The sequence below is a fragment of the Phoca vitulina genome, unplaced genomic scaffold (genome assembly GCF_004348235.1).
Source record: "Phoca vitulina isolate PV1807 unplaced genomic scaffold, GSC_HSeal_1.0 scaffold8, whole genome shotgun sequence".
NCBI classification, from domain to species: Eukaryota; Metazoa; Chordata; class Mammalia; order Carnivora; family Phocidae; genus Phoca; species Phoca vitulina.
The window spans coordinates 57,791,876-57,805,525 of NW_022589711.1; the positions used below are offsets into that span (position 1 = coordinate 57,791,876).

General features: G+C 40.5%; 1 protein-coding gene and 1 pseudogene across 2 annotated transcripts in view; both read right to left on the reverse strand.

The window, feature by feature from the left end:
- The window catches only part of SENP2 (SUMO specific peptidase 2), a 33,812-nt gene extending 23,292 nt beyond the window's left edge, over positions 1 to 10,520 (reverse strand). Inside the window, exons 1-5 of one of the 2 annotated variants that reach the window (XM_032406976.1) lie at positions 10,269 to 10,520; positions 7,949 to 8,004; positions 3,766 to 3,899; positions 3,274 to 3,340; positions 1,360 to 1,450 (exon numbers count right to left, since the gene is read on the reverse strand). In XM_032406976.1, the coding sequence (XP_032262867.1) occupies positions 1,360 to 1,450; positions 3,274 to 3,340; positions 3,766 to 3,899; positions 7,949 to 8,004; positions 10,269 to 10,369 (449 nt within the window). In that variant the 5' untranslated portion in view covers positions 10,370 to 10,520. Of the gene's footprint in view, positions 1 to 1,359; positions 1,451 to 3,273; positions 3,341 to 3,765; positions 3,900 to 7,948; positions 8,005 to 10,268 lie in introns of those variants that run through there. The other variant, XM_032406977.1, reaches the window with a different exon arrangement.
- A 1,347-nt stretch (positions 10,521 to 11,867) lies between these two features.
- Positions 11,868 to 13,181, reverse strand: LOC116633572 (annotated as a pseudogene).
- Between the last annotated feature and the right edge of the window lie 469 nt (positions 13,182 to 13,650).

Consider the following 13,650-nt stretch of genomic DNA (forward strand, 5'->3'; position numbering starts at 1 on the left):
TTTTTTTTTTAAGTAATCTCTGTGACCAACAGGGGGCTCAAACCCACAACCCTGAGATCAAGAGTCGCATGCTCCACCAACTGAGCCAGCCAGGCAGCCCCTTTTTTTGCCTCTTTTAATAAGAATAAGATTCTTAGAGCAATAAAAAACCATAGGAGGAGGGAGTGGGAGGACTCTTCCTACTTAAAAACTATGACATCAAAAAAAAAAAATCAGCAAAAGATTTCGTTTTTAGGGGAAAGGAGAACAACAAAAGAAGAGAATATATACAAAAATTAGATCAATCAGATCAATATAGAGAAAAATTAGAAAAATAATATCCAAGAAATAGAAATACTAGAATGTGAGAACACAGAAAGAAGAAGAAAATTACTACTAAAAGAAGAACATTTCACAAAACTGATGTGTGTTCAGTATATGAAAATTCATCATGGTTTCTGCATTTTCCATATGCATATTATACTTCAAAAATAAAGTTTAGGGAAAAAATAAACTTTAGGGAAGGTGGGTAGGGGGATGGGTAAAATAGGTGATGGTGATTAAAGAGTACACTTATCATGATGAGCACTCAGTAATGTGTAGAATTGTTGAATCACTAGATTATACACCTGAAACTAATATAATACTGTATGTTAACTGTACTGGAATTAACATAAAAAAATTAAAAAATAAAGTTTAGGGGCACTTGAGTGGCTCAGTCGGTTAAGTGTCCAACTCACGGTTTCGGCTCCAGCTGTAATCTCAGGGTCATGGGACTGAGCCCTGTGTGGGGCTCCATGCTCACCATGGAGTTGCTGGAGATACTCTCCCTCGCCCTCCCCTTCTGCCCCTCCCCACTGCTTGTGCTCGCTCGCTCTCTCTCAAATACATAAATAAAATCCTTTAAAAAAAATTAAGTTTAGGGCGCCTGGGTGGCTCAGTTGGTTAAGCGACTGCCTTCGGCTCAGGTCATGATCCTGGAGTCCCTGGATCGAGTCCCGCATTGGGCTCCCTGCTCGGCAGGGAGTCTGCTTCTCCCTCTGACCCTCCCCCTCTCATGTGCTTGCTCTCTCTCATTCTCTCTCAAATAAATAAATAAAAAATCTTTAAAAAAAAAAAAAATTAAGTTTAGAAGTGAGCAACAAATCCTTTTTAAAAGGTTTTCAAAATCAGATGCTATAAGCATAGGCTATAGTACAGAGAAAGTAACACATACCTGAGTTCAAATCTCTCAATAGCTGTATGACATCTGGCAAGTTACTCACCTCAGAGTACTTACTTAACAAGCTTACATAATAGAACAAAAGTGGGAATGCCTAGCAAGAGTGAACACCTAAGTGCTAAGTTTCCATTTACAAAAAGGCAGAATTTAACACTTACCCAAAGGAAGGCAGGACTCTGCGGGGCTGATCTCGGGTTACTGTCACTCTGATCTTTGGATAGTCACTTATTCCATTAGGAGATTTATTACCTATTTTAAAAAATGCATTTGTAATTGTAAAAAAAAACAAAAAAAAACCCAAACCTGTGAACAGTCTGCATTAGAAAATCTGTGAACAGTCTACGCTGTAGAACTAAATATCTTATTCTTTCAAATGCTATTACTATACAGAGATCCAGAACAAACTATAAAAGCTGAAGAAAAAGCAACAGTGCTTAATTTGTCTTTGATCTCAGAGAGACAATAAAAGTTCACAGGTAAGCTTTTCTAGTTGCACTTGCTGGAACCATCAAGAAGGATGAAGAACTCAATGATACAAACTCCATGTAATCTAATCCAATTGAGTTGTTCGAATCATTTCTTTTTCCCAAGAAAACAGGTTTTTTTAAATGAAAACCTACTATATGTTACTATTTCACTGGAAGCTTCCAACACTTATGAGATGGTTACTATACTTCGAAAAAGGGTAACCAAACTTTCATCAGCCACATTTACTGCTGAAGCTACAGCACAACTGTGGAGCCCCTGAAGACTCCAAAATGTAAAGAGATCTAAAACTGAAAGTTTTTTCACAAGTCTGTAGCAGCAAAACTTAAACTGACCTGAATTCCTTTGTTTGCAAAACCTGATTTGAACCAATGTTCAATTCTAATGGGATTTTTAAAACAATATTCAAAAAAGACAATATATCTAAGATATGAAAAATTTTACATTCCCCAGCACATCTTCAAGGGTTTCAGATAAGAGACTGTAGACTCCTTTATACAAGAAACCTGCCCCAGGAATACCTGTGCTTCTCTGACAAGGCTACACGAGCACACAGAAATATAGTGCTGATACCTCAGGCACAAGACAGTCCCATCCCTTCCATGTGTCCATTTTAATGATAAATAGTTTTTAACATTTACATATTCAAACAGTATGAATAGATTATAAAATCTAATTTGTACTAACTTTTTAAAATGAAATGAAAGACTCCAAAAAAATATCATCTTTGTTCCAGGTCCTCTGGAATTAGATTCTCAGACTCAGGGGTATGCATTTACTCCCCTTTGCTCTTCTCTGCCACCAGAGAGACTTTACTTAAAAAGCTTGAGAAGGAAACTTACTACTGTAAGGTAGTATCATTTCCTTATCACTTTATCATTTATCATTTCCTTAGTTTCATTTATTTCCTTAGCTTCTTTTATCATTTCCTTAGTTTCTTCCACTTTTGACTTCAGAACCCACAACTTTTCTAAAAGCTTTTATCCCTTTCTTTCAAACTTTATAGGCCTGTGTGACAGAGATCACAGTCATTTTCAGGAGTCTGGATTCTTCCTACTTTTCCCCATGACAGAATTTTATACAGTTATGTACAATAATTACAATTCAATTTTGGGCTCCAAGTATGACATGGAGGTGCCTAATGCATAAAACTATGAGAACTGGAAACCTAAAGTTGCTCCCCAATCAGATGATGTCCCTTAAAGACAGGGTTTTATTATTTTATTATTTGTTTTGTATTTTGTTATGAAAGGTTTTATTTATTATTTTGCCCTTTTGTTATCCTTGATAACACATGCCTGACACAGAGTAAGCTCTCAGGAAATGCTTTTATTTGTTTTTTTAATGAATGAACTCTGAACTAAGTCACATTAAGGACACTGATAGTACAAACAGAAAACACAAAAAATAAATCCAATGACAATTCTAAAAGAAAACTATTTAATAATTTTTAGAAGGTAGAGAGAATATGTCTGTGTTCTCATCCCAACCCAACTCAGTATTTGTTTTCCTTTCATATTCTCAAAACTCAGAAAAAAGAGGCAGAAGGAGATACAGGAAAGCAGAAAGATTTCTGACCACCTCACCCAGTTTCAGCATGTTGTTCCAGGATCCAGAACCTGTCAGTTCATAAGATGAAGAGTTCGAAAATACCTTAAAATCAAATAGAATCACCTCTGTAGTATCTCAATTTTAGAATTTAAATAAGTTTTTAATATAAAAAAATCACTCTATTGGTGATTATTTCACTAGCTCACAGAAGAGACATCATCAGTAAGACCAAAAGTTTAATTGGTGAAGACTCACAAAATTATATATAAAATAACTATTTCAGGTTCTTTACATATACTTAAACAAGAAAAGCAGATGTACTAGTAATTGGACTCTTTATAATATTTTTTTAATGTGTAATTTCTTAATCTTTAACTTCTTGGCCTTTATATCAAGGCTAATAAAGACATCAACATTTCTGGAAAGAAGTCATTCCACTCAATTCCTAAAAAGAATATTTCTAAAATTTAACTTTAATGAATAAGTACAAAGATCAGTAGCCCCAATGGAACCCTATCCCCACTGACCTCTCCTGAAGGGGCCACATTCCGTGTTCCATTACAAGCAGAAGTTACCATGGGTTTTGTGGTCAGCTGGAATGGGAATCCAAATAAGCTGGCAGCATTGTAGAGACTGGTTTTGACTTGGTGAATGAAATAATCTAGACAATATAATATAGATTACATATACATATAAGTATAGAATAATAAACTTCTAGCAAAAAAATAAGATTATATTTTAGAAAAGGCCTCTCTCAATCTCTATTAGAAGTCCTATTTTCAATCACTGAGATAAGTAGGTATCCATAAAAGTAACTTTCCTCCTATCTGAATAACTAGAATTCCAGTATTGTGATTCTGGGTTTTGGGGTTGCTTTGTTTTGTTTTAGGTAGGCTCCATGCCCAACGTGGGGCTTGAACTTACAACCCTGAGATCAAGAGTCACATGCAGGACACCTGGGTGGCTCAGTCAGTTAAGCGTCCAACTCCTGACTTCAGCTCAGGTCATAATCTCATGGTTGTGAGATCAAGCCCCACATTGAGCTCCATGCTGGTCGTGGAGCCTGCTTAAGATTCTCTCTCTTCCTCTCCCCCTCCCGCCCCGCCCCCTCATGCACACTTTCTCTCTCTCTCTCAAAAAAAAGAAAAAAAGAAAGAAAAAGAGTCACATGCTCTACCAACAAAGCTAGCCAGGTGCTCCTGTTTTTGTTTGTTTGTTTGTTTGGTTGGTTGGTTGGTATTTTTAAGTAAGCTCTAGGCCCAGTGTGGGGTGTGAACTCAGGACCCCAAGTTCAAGAGTCACATGCCCCACCAGGCACCCTGTGATTTTTGTTTTTTAACAAGATATCTCTTCTGGGATGCTACAAAAACATGAAATCATCACTTCAGCAAATCACATACTGATTCATAAATAAATGCCCTGAAATGACAACTTTTAAGCAATGAGTTCTTCAGAATATATAAAATAAATAAACCAGAGAGATAGGGGCATAACTTAACCTGTAGCACGTAGACACTAAGTATGGCAGAATCTTACAGGAAGCACTATAATTTACTCACTGGTTTGTCCTTACTTCCTGGGCAGGTAACAATATGCTCCTAAATAACTATTTACTAAGTGCCTATTATACACTGGCTACTCAAGGGTAGAATTAGCAAAGCATAACACATGCAGCTCTTATACATCTATGATGAAATAAGGCTATCCCTCTACTGAGATGTGTTAGATCTGATGCACCACCCCCCCGCCACCAAAAATAAAGATTACAAAATAAGTAAGTAAATAAATAAGAGGGAGGGGTAGATTTCAGTGCTTGCCACACTTCCTCCTTTTATGACAGTACTCCTTTCTCATTTCCTACACTACTGACTGGTTCTCTACAATTTCCTTTCTATTTCCCAATTAAGGGTATTTTAAAGCACTAGTTTGAGAGAAAGAGACCATCACTTTACCCACATTGTGCTTTAGAGAAAAAAAGCCTGAAATTGAAATGGTGGCTTTAAAACAACAAGCACTCCAGAACATATAAGATATAAAACAGAAATAGAAAAATAGGGGAGTAACTTAAACAACAGGGAGGATGTGATAGCTAAGTAAAGCAGAATGCAATTTGAAGTAATTTGTATCTAGAGAATAGGTAAAAGTATCAAAGTTTGCAAATTACTTGTTTCTCATTTTAAGACTTAGAGAATTCCCGGTTATCCCTCTAGTAATGTTGAGGGATATCACTTATATTCTGCTGTACTTTCTTAAGTGGAAGAATATAAGCTTTAGAGATTGGTGCTTAACCCAGAGCCTGTAATCCAGACCCCAGGGAGCACGGGGTATTCCTAATAACTAACAGAGTTAAATAGTGGATGCTAAAAAGTATTGGAATAGTTATTTTCCTACGAATTTGTCAAAATCTGAGTATTCCTTGAGATTATGCCAAAAAGATCTCAATAACTCAAAAAAGGAGGAGGAGGAAGAAGAAGAGGAAGGGCGAAGGGGGAGTGGAGGGGGGCCTGTTTCATCTGTAAAATGGGGAAAAGACCACCTTACTTTCCTCACAATAGACTAAGTTAGATCTCTTAAAATTCCTTTCATCTCTAAGATCATGGGTCTGTGATTCTAAGGTCTTCTTTTTCCTTTTACCCTCCTTTTGTTTTTTCCTCTCAAAAGCAAACAAGAGAGTCGTATTGTCCAACATAGTTGCCGGTGGCCACATGTAATCACCTAAGTTTATATTTAATTAAAATTAAATTCAGGTCCTCAGTCACACTGACCCCATTTCAAGTGCTCAATAGGCATCATCACGGAGAGGCCTATTGGATGCATTCCTGTAGACCTTTACAAACTCTGCCAATAAGTATTACACCTGCTACCTGCTGCTTCCCCCTTGGCTTAGGTTCCTTTCTATAGTAGCCATTCAGAAAATTATAATACATATTTCATGGAAATCATGGAGGGAGGGGTCTTTAACATGGAAGAAAGTCCATGAAATAGATGTTTACCATAATTATTTCAGGAAACTTCTGTAATACCACCCTCAAAGTTCTTTTTGGCTTTCTTTTGTTCTGATTGAAGGATAGTTGACACACAATGCTACATGAGTTTCAGATGTAACCACTGTCAAAGGTCTTTACCACACTGTTATTTACTTACATTTTTGTTTAAAATTGATTCATATTTTTTGCTAAATAAATGTATTTGAAAGGTAACTTTATATCACTACTATACATGTAAAGAAACATTATTTGCCTTATAAAGAAATGAAACGTAACAATGTAAGTTCTAGCTGGGCCTGTTAAAAGAAGGGAGAGTCGGGGCACCTGGGTGGCTCAGCCGGTTAAGCGTCTGCCTTCAGCTCAGGGCATGATCCCAGCATACTGGGATTGAGCCCCACATCGGGCTCCGTGCTCAGCAGGGAGCCTGCTTCTCCCTCTCCCTGCCTATTTGTCTATTTGTGATCTCTCTCTCTCTCTGTCAAATAAATAAATAAAATCTTAAAAAAAAAAAAAGTGGAGTCACATGTAGTAGATAAGTATTAAAAACATACTAGCATTAAATCAAGATTTTCTGCTTGAAATAGTCAGAAAATTAAAAACAAATGAAAAGGATATAACTTTTTTCTACATAATTCACATATTACTTAATGCTATGAAATGTTGTATCCCCTAAAATCATTTCCTGAACTGATATCTATCCTGTGCTTTGGGAAATACTGTCCTAATGAATTTAGTATAAATCTGGCATTCAAAGTCCTCTTAATTTGATACACCTCTCTCTAGCCAACTTTTCCCCTGAGTTCTATTCACTGTTTCCTGAATTGCACAACTCTCCCATAACTGTTCCCTCTGCCTAGAATGCTTTCCCTTCCTATTGCTCTGTTGATATCCCACCCATCCTTTAAGATCCATCTCACATACTCACTCTTTCATCAAATATTTACTGAGACTTTTAATCAGCTGAAAATTGGACAGTATTTTGTAACTATCTTTCCTATTTCATTTATCACATCCCTACTGACATTAGTAATTATTTATATGCTTGTCTTATACCCTCAATGATACAATCATATACCTATACAATTGTTAAGGTCCCTAAAAACAGAGACCCTGTCTTACTCATTTTTTCTTGTTCCTTTAGAACCTAACACATTGCTTAGCAGTAAGACATGCTCAATAAGTACTCATCGAATTTAAATGAAATCTTAACAGGCATGTCTACTCTTAACTACCACATCTGGAGGTAGATCGAAATGCACATTCATTTTTGAGACAAAGGAAATACTATTATAGCACTCCACTGTGCCTTTTTCCTTTAATCTAGTTTTGTTCTCTTCTATCAAGCTATGTCTAGCCCTCTGGATACAGAGAAATAAACAATTTGGGGCAACACATTAGATTCATTCACTCAGCTATGTGAACTAGATGACTCAGTTTGAAGTAGTTTTTTACCATGTTTTCTCCTCAAAAATAAAAAACGCCTTTTCTTTATAGAAGATTGAAAATTTTAAAATACATATTCAACATACAGCCTTATTTATCTGGAAAGATATTCAAGTCCCGGTTAACAGTGGTTACCTCAGAAAAGATAACTGAGTAGAAAAGGGACAGGAAAGAGACTTACTTTTCACTGCACATACTTTTTACCTTTTGAATGTTGTTCCATACATATACTTTTCCTATTTAAAAAAATGTAATTTTAAAAAATTATCATATTCAATACCTAATCTTGGTCTTTTAGCTGGTATTTCATCAGCGTCCACTGTAGAAAACAAAGTGCTGAAAAGAGAAAGAGAGAGAGAAAAAAAAAAAAATATATATATATATATATATTTACATATACACAATCCATTTCTGTAAGTAAACCTAGTATGCATACAACACATCCTCTTCATCCACTTTGTCAAAAAAATCAGATTCAGCTGATGCTTTCAAAGAAAACACTCCTCTATAGTAGGCCTTTACCATTTGAGGTCTTAACACTATTGCTTAAACTATTTCAAAGGGACTCAAAACTCCCTATCAAATGATAATCTGTACTCTGGCTAAAGTACAAACTTGAAACTGGCCAGAAATTACTTGGCTAGTAAATGAACATAGGTAAGAGCCTAGGACTTGTATTTCCTTTTTCTCTCCAGAAATGATTTTATTATTTTTATTTTTTTTTAAGATTTTATTTATTTATTTGACAGAGAGAGAGAGACAGCTAGAGAGAGAACACAAGCAGGGGGAGTGGGAGAGGGAGAAGCAGGCTTCCCACTGAGCCAGAAGCCTGATGCAGGATTCAACCAGCTGGTGCCCCCGGGTAGGGGGCACCGGCCGGTCACAGAAAGGACCCAGGGATCATGACCTGAGCCAAAGTCAGATGCTTAACGACTGAGCCACCCAGGCACCCCTCTCCAGAAATGATTTTAAAACAAATAATTTCCTTTTGAAAGATGACATCTCCCCCGCCCCTGCAAGGAAAGCCATCTTCTACTTCACTAGACGTAGACAATATAAGAAGCCTTAAAATATAATTCTTAGCCAGAAAAGTTGTTCTATTTAACTGCACTTCTATCATGGAAACTAAATTACAGTGGTAATAAAAAACTGGGGAATTTGGGAAAGTTTTTGGACCTATACCTCAAGAATGTTAAAGGCTTATGATATACTATTAGTCATCTTTTTAATGATAATTATGATTGATCAGTTTTACCAAAAATAATGAACAGAATAAATCCCAGGAAAATACCATTCAGTTCATAACTTTAAAGTCCCAGTAAGATCTCCTGGCTTCATTTTGACTGAAAAATGGCTTACATTGTGAAGAACTGGTTTAGACTAAGGATATGTGGTGAAGAACAGGGTTTTCATCTCCAAATCATTGTTCCATCTATTTGAAAGCAGGGATTCACAGCGAAAATAAAGGATGGGGAGGGGGAATTAACATTCTCTCCTTCAATAAATATGCACCAAGTGTCTATCATGCACCAGCCTCGGCACAAGGCCCTTGGGGTAGAATAAACAAATACTATCCTTATATATATTAAGCATCATTTTAGGCACTTTACAACATGTTCTCAAATGATCCTCACATCAACTTCACAAAAAGGTAGAAAAGAATAGGTTGAAACCTTGGGCTCTCTAGAACACATGATGGAATTTAGCCAACAGCCAACTTCATCAATGGCCTGCATTCTCAGACTCATGTATTAAATCATCTTGTTCTCTCAAGCTCCAAGAAACCACTCTTCAACAATCTTGAGGCTTAATTTAAAAAAAATGAAGTTAACACTTGATCACTAAAAGTTGATGATGGGGTATATGGAATTGGTATGGCATTTTATTCTCTAGATTAATTCTCAAGCAAGGTGGTATGAAATGAGACAAACCAACTTTTAGGTTTCCCAAAATTTTACCTGAATTTTAGAGTACAAACTAGTGATCTTTTTAAAGGAATCAGACACCTAATTTTTCCCCCTCATACACTAACTCTAAAGCACAGTACCACCCCCCCTCCCCTGCAAAACACACACACACACACATTTTGACAGCTGTTTCAGAACAAAACAGCTGCTGTTTCTTGGTGCTAAGAGAACAATTCTTGCAGTCAAAACGGCTTTGGGCAAGCTATGAATCTCACTTCCCTTAGCTGCACTTACTGCCTACAGATGACACTTGGGAGTGTGCTTCGTTAACAGTGAACCACAACACAGACAGTATTCCTTCAATTTTTAGTTTTCAACCTAAGAGTAGCAAGATACGATACAGCCCCATCTGACAGCAACCAGCTTGGGCTCTGACAAGAACATGAAAGATCCTAACCGTCGCGGGCCACTCCAAAGACAACTAGCTCGTTCCATCATCAGGAGCGCATCCGCACAGCGTGGAGGGAGCGATTACGTCACCAGGACACCCGCGACTCGCACCTCCACCGCCTTGGCCCGGCCAGCTGTTTCGGCCGAGCAGGGCCTGCCTGGCTGGATCAGCGCTCTCCCCGCCGAGCCCCGGGTGGGGGAGGAGGTACAGCCAGGCTGGCGCTCGGCCCCCTCTCCTCTCACCTGTTCGAGCGCCGCCTCTTCAGGAGGGCCCGGGTAGGGGGCACCGGCCGGTCACAGAAACGGAAAATGGTGCCGAGAATCCTAACCAGCCATTTGTACATACCAGGCCCAAGCAGCAGCGGCGGCCGACACACCCCGAGACGCAAACCCCAGAGCTGTCGCCGCCGCTGCCGCCTTCGCCGCCTCGGCCACCACCGCCAAGGCTCAGTCGCCGACTTGTGACGCTATCGGAGGGCCCACAGATAAAACGTCCTAAGGGTTATAGGATGCCCCCCCCGCCCAACCGCGCCACCACTCCTGACGTCACCTCCTCCCGCCCGACCGGAAAGCATCTTCGTCCTCAATCTGCGCACGCGCAGCTTCGCCCCCACCTTCTCCTCCCGAACCTAGCAACCGGAATGAGTACGGGACGGTTCCAGTCCAATCGCTGACGAGATCGGAAAGGCTGTGGGCGGGGTTTTCCCTGCGGCGGAGCCAGTCGCGAGACGGCCCGCGGGACAAGGCCCTCAGGCCACACGTGAGGCTTCTCCACCCCGGAGGGAGGGAGCGCTCCGGAGGCCTGAAATACAGTAGTTGCTCAGTAAATGTTTGTTGAGGGCACAGAATAAAGGTAGTTCACATCAGTTAACAAATGTTTATCCTACTAACTGCCCTTTAGTTTGCATATACCTTCTGTCCAGTACTTTACACACATTGTCACCTGCATTTCTCCCAGCACCCCCAGGCGATGGGGAGGAGTCTTGTGCCCATTTTTAATAAATAAGGAAATCAAACATAGAGCGATTAAGTAATTTGCCTAAAGTCACAAAGCTAACTAGTGGTGTAGCTGGATTGGAACCAGGATCTGAGAACCAGCGCCAGTCCCTGGCCCTTGATGTGAGTCTACTGGGAGAGACGTGATTACAAATTACAAGATAATTATGTGCAAAGTGCAGTAGGAGCCAGAGAAAGGAAAACCACCCCTTGGGGAGGGATAGGGAAGGGCAGAACTCAAAGAGGGCTTTACTTAAGGGAGAGTGGTACCTGAGTCCTACCAGTACCTACTGGTCTTCCCCTCCACCTCCCCCGGCTGGCAAGGAGTGCTGATTAACTCTCCCTCTGTTATCTAGACGTCACACTTCTGGTTAATTATCAGTAAGAGGAAAAAGTCCCACCCTCTTTAGTGACAGAATATCCAGTCCCCTCCTCCAAACAGTCCTAGAATCCTTCTTTTCATGCCCCACAAATCCATCCCTGACTGCCACTTGACCCTTTTTATAATTCAGTTAATGCCAGACTTCCAGGCTTGCTTGAACTTTAACACAGGCACTCCCCATGACAGCCTCGTCCTTTGCTCAATAAAGTGTTCTGGAATTCTGGTGCAAGTCACCACCTAGAGCTCCAGAACCACCAGCTACCCACCTGTGCCTATCACCACTCTGGAAGCAAATCCCAAGTTGGATGTGGGCCCCTCCCTTCATTCTCCAAATACAGCTAACAGCAGACTATTATTCAAAGTTTGAGAATAGAATTACAAAGACCAAAAGATTTTTTTTCTTGAGAAACTGTTTAATTTCCATCAACCTTATTCCACTTTGTTTGCCTTTGTGGAAGAGCAGCTTAAGACCACTCAGTGGTTGTTCCTACCCTTTCAGTGGCCTGAGCAGTAGGACCTGCAGACCAGCGTTCAGTGGCAGGCTGAGCGCTCCAGTCTTCAGTAGGGAACTGCTGAATAGGCACCAAGGGCACCTGCATGCCTTCAGACCAGTCTTTGACTTCAGATTGAGTAGCACTGAACTCAGGAGCTGGAGCAGTCCATTTGATAAGGGAGCAGAAGGCAAGCTGAAGATAAAGCATAAAGATCTGCAACCTCCCTCCCCCACCCCCACTCCTGGGTGGGACATGAGTGACATTCTTCCAGGAATCTCCCAACTATCTTAATGTTAATACTTTGCTAGAGGGGAAAACAACCTTAATTAGACAATGGCAAGGCCTCCAGTATCTTGTAGGTCAGTCCTCTTTAGCATATGAAAGTTCTTTTGAAACCTCCCTTTACCTGACGTCCCCCAACTCCCAAGTACATAATCACCACTCCTCAAGCCTCCAGGGCAGCAGCTCTTTCTGCCCACAGGTTCAGACCCCGTTCTTTAATAAAACCACCGTTTTGCACCAAAGACATCTCAAGAATTCTTTCTTGGTCATCAGCTCCGGACCCCACCTCACCTCACCTATATTCCAAAACCACATCACATTCACCCTGACATTCCTCCCAGGTCACAGCCTTTTCAGCAGCAGCCTGCTCTTCCTTTGCAAACTCTTAAGGATCTCTGTAAAGATCAGCGTAACTTCCCATGGGTGTTCATGGGAATTAGTGCCGCAGATGCACAGAACTTCCCGGGCTAGCATCCACCACATCAGACCCGCTGAGTGAGCTCCCTTGTTGCAAGGGATGGTGATGTCCACATAGTGCAGAGGAGAGTCTATGCTACACGAGCAATGGTAGGCAGGTTAACATAAGATGCCTCTGTGAGAGGCTGGTGATCAGCCCTGGGATCAGTAACCACCAGAAGTCTTGGCTCCCAGAAGGCTGCCTGGATCTGGTTCTTGAAGGTTCTGGGAGTGAAACAGCCAGCCATAGGAGTGGCTCCAGTAGCCCCAGCAAACTTCAGCACAGCTCGCTGGCCAGTATTCCTGGATGATAGGACTTTTTTTTTTTAAGCGGGGGTTTTCCATGGCAACAATGGCAGAAGCTGCCCGCAGAAGCTTCTCCCAGGTTCTCTTCAGATTTATGGTGTAGATGCCATTACTTTTTCTTTTGTAGATGGACTGTTCCATTTGGAAGTCAAGGTTGGTGCCACCTAAGTGGATTCCTGCTGCAAGGAATTTGAAGACACCTTCCTCCTTCATTTGCAGGACATCAAGAGCTCCAGACATTGTAAAAGTTTCCCTTTAAGTTATGGTGGGAATGTAGAACAATGCCGCTGTGTGGACCCCTCCCCTAGTAGTGCGGAAAGCAAAGAGCAGTTGCTTTGGAAGTGGCTATTAAAAGGACTGCATCTGGGGCACCTGGGTGGCTCAGCAGGGCGTTGGGCTCCCTGCTCGGCGGGAAGCCTGCTTCTCCCTCTCCCACTCCCCCTGCTTGTGTTCCCTCTCTCGCTGTGTCTCTGTCAAATAAATAAATAAAATCTTAAAAAAAAAAAAAAGGACTGCATCCGTAGTCTATTGCTCATTGCCTCCCAGAAGGACTTTCCTCCCTGCAAAGTCATCTCTCCACTGTTCTCAACATCTTTGACAAGGCACCAATAGCAGAGAATTTCTCTTCCACCTCTACCCCAACCTGTTTGAGGCTAGACTTCCAATTAACTTTATTATTTTTTTAAGACTTTATTTATTTATTTGACAG